The sequence below is a fragment of the Diospyros lotus genome, chromosome 1 (assembly GCF_014633365.1).
Source record: "Diospyros lotus cultivar Yz01 chromosome 1, ASM1463336v1, whole genome shotgun sequence".
NCBI lineage: Eukaryota > Viridiplantae > Streptophyta > Magnoliopsida > Ericales > Ebenaceae > Diospyros > Diospyros lotus.
In genome coordinates this window covers 35,215,960-35,228,804 of record NC_068338.1, presented here as the reverse complement: position 1 = coordinate 35,228,804, position 12,845 = coordinate 35,215,960, and the positions used below count along the sequence as shown (strand labels likewise).

At 34.5% G+C, this 12,845-nt stretch overlaps 4 protein-coding genes across 4 annotated transcripts; all 4 read right to left on the bottom strand.

The window, feature by feature from the left end:
- Nucleotides 1–1,875: 1,875 nt before the first annotated feature.
- LOC127811540 (major allergen Pru ar 1-like) lies at nt 1,876–2,667 on the bottom strand. The gene has a single exon (XM_052351500.1). It carries the CDS (start codon nt 2,570–2,572, stop codon nt 2,093–2,095), a length of 480 nt encoding a protein of 159 aa, XP_052207460.1. The 5' UTR covers nt 2,573–2,667; the 3' UTR covers nt 1,876–2,092.
- A 1,814-nt stretch (nt 2,668–4,481) lies between these two features.
- On the bottom strand, nt 4,482–5,365 carry LOC127814143 (major allergen Mal d 1-like). Its single transcript, XM_052355428.1, has one exon. It carries the CDS (start codon nt 5,154–5,156, stop codon nt 4,680–4,682), a length of 477 nt encoding a protein of 158 aa, XP_052211388.1. The 5' UTR covers nt 5,157–5,365; the 3' UTR covers nt 4,482–4,679.
- A 1,805-nt stretch (nt 5,366–7,170) lies between these two features.
- Nucleotides 7,171–7,944, bottom strand: LOC127798469 (major strawberry allergen Fra a 1-3-like). Its single transcript, XM_052332053.1, has one exon. The coding sequence runs from the start codon at nt 7,842–7,844 to the stop codon at nt 7,368–7,370; it is 477 nt and encodes a 158-aa protein (XP_052188013.1). The 5' UTR covers nt 7,845–7,944; the 3' UTR covers nt 7,171–7,367.
- A 3,373-nt stretch (nt 7,945–11,317) lies between these two features.
- On the bottom strand, nt 11,318–12,064 carry LOC127796679 (major allergen Mal d 1-like). Its single transcript, XM_052328954.1, has one exon. It carries the CDS (start codon nt 11,950–11,952, stop codon nt 11,476–11,478), a length of 477 nt encoding a protein of 158 aa, XP_052184914.1. The 5' UTR covers nt 11,953–12,064; the 3' UTR covers nt 11,318–11,475.
- Nucleotides 12,065–12,845: the final 781 nt, after the last annotated feature.

The following is a 12,845-nucleotide window of genomic DNA, read 5'->3' as shown; positions in this document are numbered from 1 at the left end:
AGAAGATGAAGATGAGCATATACTTGTGGATTTGAAGATGTATTTGGGGTAGAAGCCGTACGTATGAAGGGACGATGCGGCACTTGCAGCAGCTACGGTTTTATGCATGCATTGGTATCGGTCAAAAATGGCGGAAATAAATGACAAAATCAATGAAATTAAAATTTTGGAATGGAGCAGGAGTTTCGGGTCGGCGTTGAAGGTATCACCGGCCCGCAACTCCATTGAAAAATAGAACATCCATCCATCTTAAATTCTTAATTAGAATATAGTTCCATATATTAATAAATTTATTTTTATTTTTGGTTTGGGCGCATTTCTCTAATATTGTCTTTCTTGTCTAGGACTCGTCCGGGTCGTATTTCTTGCTTGGATTGTACTTTTGGGTTCTATGGCCCACGTTGTGTGCAAACTCGGCCCACGATGAATTGTGCCCGCCCGAGCCCGACTCCATACTAATGGGCCATGCTGGCCACCCCTTTAGGGTCCGCATGAAAGTGAAATTAAAAAAATATATATGTGAGTTGTAATTCTTTATATTTTTCAAAGTTTTGAAACAATACAAAAACATATTGAACTCTTGCCAAAGGATAACAAGAGAAGCAAGTATTTGAGGTATACAAAAAGGGTAACAGCGTGAAATTTGACTGGGTGGTAAGCATATTTAACTATTTTATATGATAATTTTAAATTCAAATATTCTAATACATATACACTATAGGGGTGGCTCGTGTGCCAAAAAAAATAAAAAAAAAAGTTTATTAAGTGACATTTGATAGTTATCATTTATTTTTTAATTTTTTAGAAAATATTTAAACAAAATAAGGTAAAGTTAATTTGGGAAAATAATTATAATTTAAAAGTTATGGATTTTCAAATCTTATTAATATAATTAATTTTTATTTAAAAAAATAAATAAAAGATATTTTAAAAATATTTTACTGATAAAATTTTATAACATTAAAATATGATAATTTCTAATAAAATAATTAATTTATTAAATAATTTTATTGCTACATCAAGTCTAATTTAAACTGTAATTGTTAAACGAGATCTAGTAAATTTTTATTTAATCTTTTTTACAAGTGAGGCCACCCACCCTCTAGTACTTGCATATATATACATATACATAAATATTTTAATAAATATAGTTATTTGAAATTCTCTATTTCTTAAATTTAAATCTTGAATTTGGACCAAAATTCAAATCATTCCTATATTTATGTATATATATATATATATACATAAATCATGTTATTTTTCTTGAAAATATAACCTTAAAGCTTGACAAGAAAAAGTTATTTCATTAAAAAAACAACGCGTATTGGTTGGAATAAAGAATTTATTTTTATTTTAATTATTGTTTTTATATAAAATTTTCATTGATGTGATATTTCTTGTTTGAAAGGATTTCTGTACGAATAAGCCTGGAACTGGAAGGAGTGTAGATGGTCGCATTTTTCCTGGTCCATTCCATTGTACGGCTAAACACCCTGTCTAATAATATCTTGAAAGGCCCCTATTTTCTTTCTTTAATTTCTACAAACCTTTGAATTTGGTGTGAAGAGAAAATATGTAAAAGGGCTATGACCTAGAAATAGGAATCCAGAGAGTTTGTAAGATTAATTGTGAGAATAAGATGGCCACAGACCTTTAAAGCTTAAAAAATCACGTTGGAAATACATAAAATGGTGATAAAAACTTTGACAAAGGTTAAGCTTGAGTGAGAGTTACAGCGACTTAATATTAATATAGATTGGGTCTAGCTAGTGATTAATTAAGACCTTAAGCTACTAAGTTGAACATTAATTAGTTTCAAGCAAGCTCAAGTTTTAAATTAATCAAAATAAAGATCTTTCATGCGAAGACAGAGAATGAACTCTTAACACAAATTAATTATATTTCATATTTTTTCTTAAAAACTTTGGAGCCACCCAGCCCACAAACATCAAGGGGCGATTTATTAGGGACCTAACAACTCAATCAAACAAATGAAAAATAAAAAACACACCAATCACTGCAGCATTACACCATATATATATATATATATATATACCGCCAATGACACTGCTTCAAAGACAAATGTTTTGGCTTAAGCGTAGAGATCAGGGTTGGCGAGGAGGTATTCCTCAACAGCCTTGTTGATGCCGGTGGCCTTGTCTTTTCCCGACTTGATATCGTCTTCCTTCAGCTCAACGCCGGGCTTGGGGTGGTAGTGGCTGGTGCTCTTGGTCACGCTTCCGGCGCCAGCAGCCGCCTCGATCTTGATCTCGTAAACAATGCATTCGAGCTTGTCGCCCAGCGCATCGCCCTCGATCAAAGTGGTCTTGCTGAAGAAGGTAGCGGAATCCACCTCATCGACTCTGTGCTTCATGTACTTGAAGTGGCTGCCATCAGCGAAATTGGTCTGCTTAATGCTGCCGGGACCTCCATCTCCATGGACGATGTCGATGCTCTTGATGGAAGGAACAACTTTAGGAATGAGGTTGTGGGAATCGAGCACCAAGGCCTTGAACAGCCTTGCGGAAGGAATGGAGCAAGTGTACTCGTGGCTTGTGGTAACAACAGCCATTAATGCTCACCCTAAAAGTAAATTAAAGCTTACAGGTAGTGGAGTAGTTGGGATCTATGGAAGAAGATGAGATGTGATGGGGGGGTTAACACGAAGAGGCATTGGCCGCATTTATATAGGGAGGAGGCGCTGGAATTTGGGCTAAAAGTCCAAGAAAGAAACCCAACCGAGGGGACGAGTTTTCACATCTGTGTGTGTTCAAAGCTCTGGACTTACCAGCGCACGCCATTCTGGATTTTTCGTTTCTATTTTTGGACTTCTTGCTATTCCCTTTTTTTTTTTTTTTTTAAAAAAAATTAGGGAATACAGTGAATAGACGACTTACGTAAATGTTGACATGTTCCAATTGTAGGAGAGCGATCTCAATCACTGCTGAAAAATCAACACTACCATTCAATGTGTATAAATTGTAATTACTTGGGAAGTTATGTCAAAATAAGCCGTGTCTTTCCGCATAAAATCGAATTCATAATAAGGTCAATGCACCGTGACAATGTCAGGCCAGACATTGAAGACAAACAGCTAACAAATGGGGAATAGTCTTGAAAGTCCATAACTCAAAAATAATAATTCATACTTCAAACAATACAAAAATTAACATTTATCACACGATAATATAAATAATCGTTCAATAGTACTCTCACTATTGAATGATCTTATTCATTATTCTATAATTAACATATAATCTGTATATTCTCTTCTTAAATTTTATTTGACTTTAGCACCGAAAAGCAACCTTAGGTGATCCCTGTCACATTAAAGCACCTACTGAAGATATGTCAACATTGAATTATTATTGGTAACATACACTCTGCATCATTGAATTAAAATAATTGTTTTTTATTTTAAATAAATTACACTAACCACTCCTAAATTTTTAATATTTAAAAAAAGAGTTCGTGACTTTACAACTATAATAGTTTTTTTTTTTCTATTGTTACTTATTTCATTAGCATTAAAAAAATTAGTATGACTAATTAACTTGAATATGACTTTTTATCGATTTTTTTTTTTTACTTCAACAATCATATTAGCAGTCATCAAAATAAAAAAATAGAAAAAAATATCGATAAATTATTAAATTATAGCCAGTTTACTAGATATACCTAAAGGATAAAGGGAGGGGAATAGAAAATGCAAAGCTAATTTCATTATATTAATAATTTTAGTAATACCATAGAAAAAAATATAAATAAAATTATAAAATTAAGAAACCTACATATTAATAATTTCACTATCATTTCTCAAATATCATATTAATAATTTTATTTTTTTAACAAACTTTAAATATATTGAGTGTGACTTACCTTTTATTTAATTATCACATGCATCCAACTAGGAGTCTAGATGATTGATGACTCACATATGTGATATCAAAGAATGAACTCTTACGTTGCATTTGACGCAAAACCCCTCCTCACCAAAGATTGGCATTTATTTCAATTTTTTAAGAGACATTTTTTTATTCATTTCTAAAATAAAGTATTTGTCTTAGCCACTAAATTAATAACTTCTAAAATTATATAAATTTTAATTATTTAAAGAAAAGACAAAATTTATAAATTGAAGAAGATTCTTTTGTTAGGAGGAAATGTTTTTGTTTTTCAAGTAAGTTATAGATTTAAAATTTTGATTTAATTGAAATGTATATATATATATATTCATTTTTAATCTACTTATTTTGATGTTACTTGTTTGTTTTTCATATCATGACGACGCAAAGGACTAAACAGTGACAAGATTTTCACATTGAGCTTGAATGAGACGGACAGCTTCTTGGTGGTTTGGGTGTTGTGATTAAGACCTTAAGCTACTGAGTTGTTGAATATTCAATTATTGCTTCTTCAATGCAATAACTTAATATTAAGCTAATTGAAGTAAAGATCTTACAGTAACGAAGAGCTGTAAATGTCAACAAAAGTACTTATATATTGGTTGATATATCGATTTCCTTCAAAATCTCAGCCAAACCAGCCCACAAACATCGAGGGGCCTTTTATTAATTAGTAAACCTTGGAGGAGCTCTATCAAGCAAATACACACCAATCACATTTGTATAAGAGAGCGCAATGCTAATAATACAGCTTAAAACACAAACTTAAATTAATTAAGCGTAGAGATCCAGGTTGGCGACGAGGTAGTCTTCAACAGCCTTGTTGATGCCTGTGGCCTTGTCCTTGCCGGACTTGATGTCGTCTTCCTTCAGCTCAACGCCGGGCTTGGGGTGATAGTGGCTGGTGCTCTTGGTCACGCTTCCGGCGCCAGCAGCCTCCATCTTGATCTCGTAAACAATGCATTCGAGCTTGTCGCCCAGCGCATCGCCCTCGATCAAAGTGGTCTTGCTGAATAAGTTGGCGGAGTCAACCTCGTCGACTCTGTGCTTCATGTACTTGAAGTGGCTGCCATCGGCGAAACTGGTTTGCTTAATGCTGCCGGCACCGCCATCTCCCTGGACGAGTTCGATGCTCTTGATGGACGGGATAACCTTAGGAATGAGGTTGTGGGAGTCGAGCACCAAGGCCTTGAAGATCCTTGCAGGGGGAACTTTGCAAGTGTACTGGTGGGTTGTGGTAACAACGGCCATTGGTTGGGAGTTGAGAGAAAAAACTGGGGACTTTTGAGAGAGGGTATAGACTATGGCGAAGCGGAAGAAGTGAGTTGGGAGGGCTGTGAAGAGGCATTTAACAGTACATATTTACAAAGAGGCCATGAGGGACAAGCTTGTTTTCCGTCGAGATTCGAATTAAGCTTTTGTTTTTTCTATGAATTTCTTAAAGACACTTTGATTATCTATCGATGATTTCAAAAATAAACAAATCACGAGAAACTCACAATCCCTGTATAAAAACATATCATTATTGACTCCTTTGACACGTTCCACTGGTTTGAAAGCAATCCCAATCGTAACTAATAAAAATCAACACCGACATTTCAATGCAAACAAGGATGTAGGGTAAGTAAGCCTTGCGGGAAAAGTCCGTTTTGGGTTCTTCAAAAATTTCAGAAATAGAAATTCGGTAAGACTATTATTTTATTATATATGTTCTACTATCATTAATTGTCACGTCACTGTTATTCCATCCATTTTTAAAAATTTTGTATAAAAATATATTACTAAAACAGTAGGTATTGGTCATTTTATTATTTTAAGTATTATAAAATAAACATAAAATATATAATTATCTTATCCAAAAATTTATAATAACATTTGATTTTTGTAACATTAATTTTTCTTTTTTCTTTTTACTTGACTATTCATACTTATGCATAAAAGTAGCATTCTAGAGATTGACTTTCCTGATATGAAAGAACAAATTTTCTTGGAAACTCTCATTTCCTACCTTAATTCAAAATATTTTTTAAGTAAGAAAAAAACAGAAAGGGGAATTGGTTTGACAAACTCTCGGAGGAATTTAACGTGATATATACAAATTTATAATAATTTTATTTAAAATTTATAAACTATTATTAATTTTAAATAAAATTATTATAAATTTGCGTATCACTTCACTTATTTATCAAATTTATTAATGTGTATAGCATTTTTTAAACAAAACTGCTAGTTGGGCACTTAAGTTTAATATTCATAGAATCATAGTGAGACTTGGTATTAATATTTTATATTTTATATCACATTAATATAAATATAATTAAAATATCAAATTTAAGTGTTGAAATTGTATTTTCCAAAACAGAAAAAAAAAAAAAAAAACAATGCAGCCTAACAAGCTTAAATCTTCATTAGCGCAAAGCTTTCTCTCCTTGTATAAAAGGGAAAGTTAAAAAAAATGTGTCAAGGTCCAGATCAAGTAGTTGAGTCACAATAAGTTGAAATTTGCATTAATAAATTGTGGATTCGATTCCTTATTCTGGGCAAAGAGGTAAAGTCTCCACCTACAATTTATCTCTTCTGCCAAAATTAAAGACACAAGGATAAAAAACTGTGTAAGAGTAATAATCTCAAGTTAAAAAGAAGGTTGTCTGCGAAACACTTAAACACCATCTCACAAGTTAATAAAATTAAAATAATTTTATTCTTAGTCACTGTCTATTATTAATAACTAATAATTATTATTGACACAGTTGATAAAGTTAATAAATCTCATTTAAAATTTTTGATTGAATATGGTACTCCATTATATATACTCGTACAGGTACATTTTATGCTGCAATCAAATATTAATGGCCCTTTAGATAATTTATATTATATATTGAGAGAAACAAGGTCAATTTGCTAACCGTACACATCTAGCAAAACATATATGGTCAAGATCAGTTAAGCATTTATTCAAATTCTATTGAACAAAAAGAGTGAAGTTTGTTAGATCATTTTAGTAGGAGGATATTTTAGTTTGTTAGACATGAAGAACAGGCAATGAATGAATCGGGAATAGAATATGAACGCCAAATATACTCTATTTCTCTCATGTACGTCTTCTATCTTTGAATTTTCAAGCTCAAATTTTAAATGATTGACGTTGAGATCTTGCATGCCATGAGATGCATGATTAGAGAATATAAGAAGTCAACAAATTAACTGAACTCTTTTAACACAAATTACGGGCAGCAACCATTAATTATATATAGAATAACAATACTGAATCGAATTCATATTTTAATTCAGAACTCTCAAGCCAACCAGCCCACAAACATCAAGGGGCCTCTTATTAGGAACCTTTTGACACTATTAAAAGATAAAAAAAAAAAAACCACAACCAAATCTGTTTTGTATAAGAAACCATCATACAGTATATTCTGCTAATAACAGTACTGCTTCAAAGACAAATGTTTTGGCTTAAGCGTAGAGATCAGGGTTGGCGAGGAGGTATTCCTCAACAGCCTTGTTGATGCCGGTGGCCTTGTCTTTTCCCGACTTGATGTCGTCTTCCTTCAGCTCAACGCCTGGCTTGGGGTGGTAGTGGCTGGTGCTCTTGGTCACGCTTCCAGCGCCAACAGCCTCCATCTTGATCTCGTAAACAATGCATTCGAGCTTGTCGCCCAGCGCATCGCCCTCGATCAAAGTGGTCTTGCTGAAGAAGTTGGCAGAGTCAAGCTCGTCGACTCTGTGCTTCATGTACTTGAAGTGGCTGCCATCGGCGAAATTGGTTTGCTTAATGCTGCCGGCACCGCCATCTCCATGGACGATGTCGATGCTCTTGATGGAAGGGATAACCTTAGGAATGAGGTTGTGGGCGTCGAGCACCAAGGCCTTGAAGAGCCTTGCAGGGGCAATGGAGCAAGTGTACTCGTGGCTTGTGGTCACAACGGCCATTGCTTGGGAGTTGAGAGAAGAAAGCTTTGGGGATTTTTGTGAGGGCGTATAGACTATAGCAAAGGCCAAAGAGGAAGAAGTGAGTTGTGAGGACTGTGAAGAGGCATTAGCCGAATTTATAGAGTGTGAGGCTACAACGTTTTCTGGTCCAAGGCGCCCAATGAACAAAGGGCCACATGTTCAGAATAACATTCAAAGTTTAGCACCGAATGGCCGCATGCCATTCTGGAATTTTCTTTCTTCTCATTTCCCCCCTTTTTTTTAGGTCTTTTAGCCATTTTTGTTTGTGTTTGTTTTTTCCTCTCGAAAACCAAAAATTAAGGCCGCTAAATGCCTTGTAAGCTCTCCAAATTCGGTATAATCTTCATCGACTTTGTTTAAGCTTATTAGTTACTTTATATGAAATCCCAAAAAAAAAAATTATCATAGAATTTAAAATTTAAAGAGTATAATTTTTGAATTTTTAATTTGTTTGGGATATAAAATATCATGATTAGCTGAGTTCTTTTGACATGTTCAACTTGGGACTTGAGAGCAGTCCCAATCATTGGTCAGAGATCAACCCCAGTCCCAACCGAAAACTCTCAGCTCATATGGGTCCAACAATTCAATGTGTACAAGCATGTCGCCGTTCCAAAACTTTCAGAAGTAGTAAGAAGACTTTGAAAATATAACAAGACTCTTAATTTTAAAATTTTGCATGAAAGTATTGCTAACATATTCATACGCATCCAAATAGGGTTCGAGACGATTAGTTTTCCGATCTACAGTATGAAAAAGAATGAATTTTCTAGGATGTCCTTCCTTTCAATTTGAGCTTAATTAATTATATATTTTTGGAGTAAACTTAAAGCTCCACCGGCCAAGAGCCCCTTCTCGATATCCACTGAAGAGGGATTAGAAAAAAATGTTGACAGTGAAATCTTCAACACTACTTACCAAAAAAGAAAAAAGCAATCTTCAACAGTACTTAATCTCACAAAGTCACTAAGTTTAGAAAATAAATTAATTTAACCATTCGGAAGCCTAAATAATACGTTTGAGAATGGTCATCAATCATCAGCAACAGCTCATTGCAATATAATTTCAGGGCATCTAGAAAAAGGGAGTATTCCACATGCAAATCCTTAATTTGCATTTTCATTCTTAACACGAGGATTGTCTCTCTTGTCAATTTTCTATGTTAGATATACGAGGAAATGTCAACACTAGCCAGCCAGAACGTTCTTATAATAAAGACAAGGACATGAGTTCCCATTCTCAACTGTACACAGAAGCAACTTGCAGGAAATTAAGGAAATCCTTTTTTGTATAAAAATTTGATAATAAATGAAATGAATAAAGAGCTACGTCATATTTTGTACTCTAGCTACTGTTTAAAGAAAAATATTTTTGATGATTGAGAAAACATTGTGCCACTCTAGAAGCCCTTAGACTCTAGTGGAATTGAGATTATGATCCAATATTTTGTTTAAAATTAATGTCAAGTAAATGACATGCCGGTTATACATATTTACAATATATAATATTTATTACCCAATGACCCTCTAGTAATCTTTAAAGAAATGGGCCGGGTTTCAGAAGTTAGAATTTGGATCCGGCATCTTCCATATATATCACTGAAGTTGAGGTCATTGTTATGCTCTTAAAGGTTTTTGATTTTGGTTTGGGTTATTTTTATTTCTTAACTTTATTAATATTGATGCTTAATAAAAAATCTAGAGAGAAATCCAGATGAAAACCTAGAGGGAGACCTAAGGGAAAAGGTTTTAGGATAAAGGATATATATAATAAATATATATACTGATATTGGCCCAATCACAAATCCTATAGAGGATAAATTTAAAAAATTAAGGGTGTGTTTGATTGCAATGGTAGAATTTGAGTGGAAAAAAAATAAATTTCAAAAAATTGAATTGCAGGGAAAATGAATTCTTAAAAATTGAAAGTTTAAACTGTTTTATTTGTATAATTTTCTACTTGAAAAATAATGTTATTTTTTATCTTTTAATGTTTGATTGGTAATACTTTTCATAGAATTTGATCATTTTCCTAGCATTTAGTGTTTGATAAATAGTATTTTTCATGAAAAATGAAACATTTTTCATGAAATTCAATGGCGAAAATATATTAAAAAATATTAAATCTTGTACAGAAAAATTAAAACAATAACATATTTTAAATTAATTAAATTATTTTCTCAAATAAATAAAACTACAAAATTAATTTTTTTTTGTTTTCCAAAGAAATAATTCATACGTAATTTTTAATTTTTCCTTTCTATACATTTATATTTATTAATTATTAAAAATATAAAATGTAAATAGTTTACAAACCCTCCCTCGCCCACCCGCCCTTCTCCCTCATCCCCCAGTCGTCGCCCACTCCCTACCCTTCTCCCTCTCTTGCTTCGCTAGCTCGTTGGTGGGCCTTCTCCGACCTCTTTGCCTTCGTCAGATCTTTGATCATCGCACGCCTCACTCGCCTCTCGTTTAGTCGTTCTTGCCTCTGCTTGGCTTCGTCGCTCGTCAGCGCTGACTCGGCCTAGGCCTCGCTCTCACCACCTCACCAGTCACCTCCTTGGCCCCTCACCCTCAGTCGTTGCTCTCCCTCGCCGGCCACTAGCTTTCCCATCGTTCTCTCGCTCGGTAAGTTGTTACTTTCAATTGTCAAGAAAATTCTATCTCCTCCCTCAAAGAATTTGATTTCTATGATTTGAAAAAAAATTCTCTCACGTGAGCATTAATGGAAAAATAAATGCCCTGAAAATAAAAAATTTACCAAACAATACACAAGTTAAAAATTGAGTGAAAAAATAACCTTGAAAAAAGTTGGCATTCGAACGTGTCCTAAAGGTAAAGCATAAAGTGTCAAGAAAGAAAGACTCAAAAGGGCCAAGAGACCCCCTTTACAGACTCACAATAATGAAGGTCCGAGTGACTTACCAAAGTCTGTTCTCGTGCTAGATATTTTCACAACGAAAAAAATACAAAGTTTTGAGAGTTTGAAGAGTGACTCCCTAAGAAAATAAATCTATAATTGTGTTCAAGCAATAACAAGTTAATGTAATTCTCTTCTTTACAAAAAAGAAAAAAAAAAATAAAGAGCTTCAGTGATATAACAGCTACTAATTGACATATATATATATATATGCAATATTCCGTGCATGATGGGTGAGGTTGAATTTAATGCCATCTTATCTTGATGTACTTTTTTGCGTCATATTAAGTATGACTTGAATCTACTTGATTAGTTTGAAGATTCTATTTCCAATATAAATGATCCTTAAATTTTCAGGCTTAAATTTGAAACTATAAATTCGTCCCTTGAAATGAAGTAAAATCTTTGCCATGAGAGTAATAGCTTCTTCAAGGCTTAAAATTGTAATTATCAATAAAAGTTACAAGCCAAATTTTATAACCGCTTGAAATGAACATTCGGGCTTTATTGGACAAGCCAAATTTTATAACCGCTTGAAATGAACATTCGGGCTTTATTGGTATATTAATGCTTTCGGTCCGGTAACAAACAATAGAAAAAGGGAAAATAAAAAGGAAAAAGAAGAGATACACCACAGTAGCATGACCAAGTACAAAACCGATCTCAATCTCGGGCACCCAAATAGATTGATTTAAGCATAGAGATCAGGGTTGGCGAGAAGGTATTCCTCAACAGCCTTGTTGAGGCCAGTGGCCTTGTCTTTTCCGGACTTGATGTCGTCTTCCTTCAGCTCAACGCCTGGCTTGGGGTGGTAGTGGCTGGTGCTCTTGGTCACGCTTCCGGCGCCAGCAGCCTCGATCTTGATCTCGTAAATAATGCATTCGAGCTTGTCGCCCAGCGCATCTCCCTCGATCAACGTGGTCTTGCTGGAGAAGGTGGCTGAATGCACCTCATCAACTCTGTGTTTCATGTACTTGAAGTGGCTGCCATCGGCAAAATTGGTCTGCTTAATGCTGCCGGGACCTCCATCTCCATGGACGATTTCGATGCTCTTGATGGAAGGGACAGCCTTTGGAATGAGGTTGTGAGAGTCGAGCACCAAGGCCTTGAAGAGCCTTGCGGGAGGGATGGAGCAGGTGTACTCGTGGCTTGTGGTCACAACGGCCATTGCTCACTCTAATTAAAAGCTTACAGAAAGAGGAAACGAGAGAGAGAAGAGGGAGGGACAAGTGAGCGTCTTTGGAGGAAGAAGTGATCAGCTGTGGGGGTTAATGTGAAGAGGCATTGGCTGTATTTATAGAGTGAGGAATTTGAGCTACAAGTCCAAAGTGACGTCCCATTAACCGAAGGGCTATCTGTTTTCCCATTAATATTCAAAGCTATCAGGCTGAGCAGCCGCACACCTTCCTGGAATTTTCTTTTCTTTTTTTCTTTTTTTCGCTTCTTCTTTTTTTCCACTTGGACCAAGCAAATTAGGAGTCTCTGATTATTGGTGTAACAATAATTTTAGACTTTCAAAATGAGCTAAATTCGTTGTCTTTCAAAAATATTATAATTTCACTAACTTAAAATCATTATTAATAAATATTAACCAATATCATTATTAATTGAGTTTTTTCTGGACATGTTACACTCGTTTGAAAGGAATGAATCAAACCCATCAATTCAACGCGTATAAGAACGTTGGGCGGCAATTCCATATGCATGCACCAACTATCCATCCTTATCATATGTCTACGGTAAAAAGACCTTTTTTTGCATAGTTAAAGTTCTATTTGGCCGGAGAAGTAAAAGGATAGAAACAAAGAGAGAGTTGTCGGTGAAATCTCCAACACTTCCATCTCACAAAAAGTCCTCAGGAATTTAAAATAAATTAATTTACCGACTCTGAGACCGATAGAATAATAGCTCTGAGGATTGGGGGGTGGGGGTGCGCTCATCAATCATTACGAAGATTTCATTGCAATATATAATAATTGCATGGCACCTAGAAAATGGGAGTGTGCCATATCCAAAGCTTCCTAAATATTTCATTTTTTTTTTAATCTGATGAAGAGGATA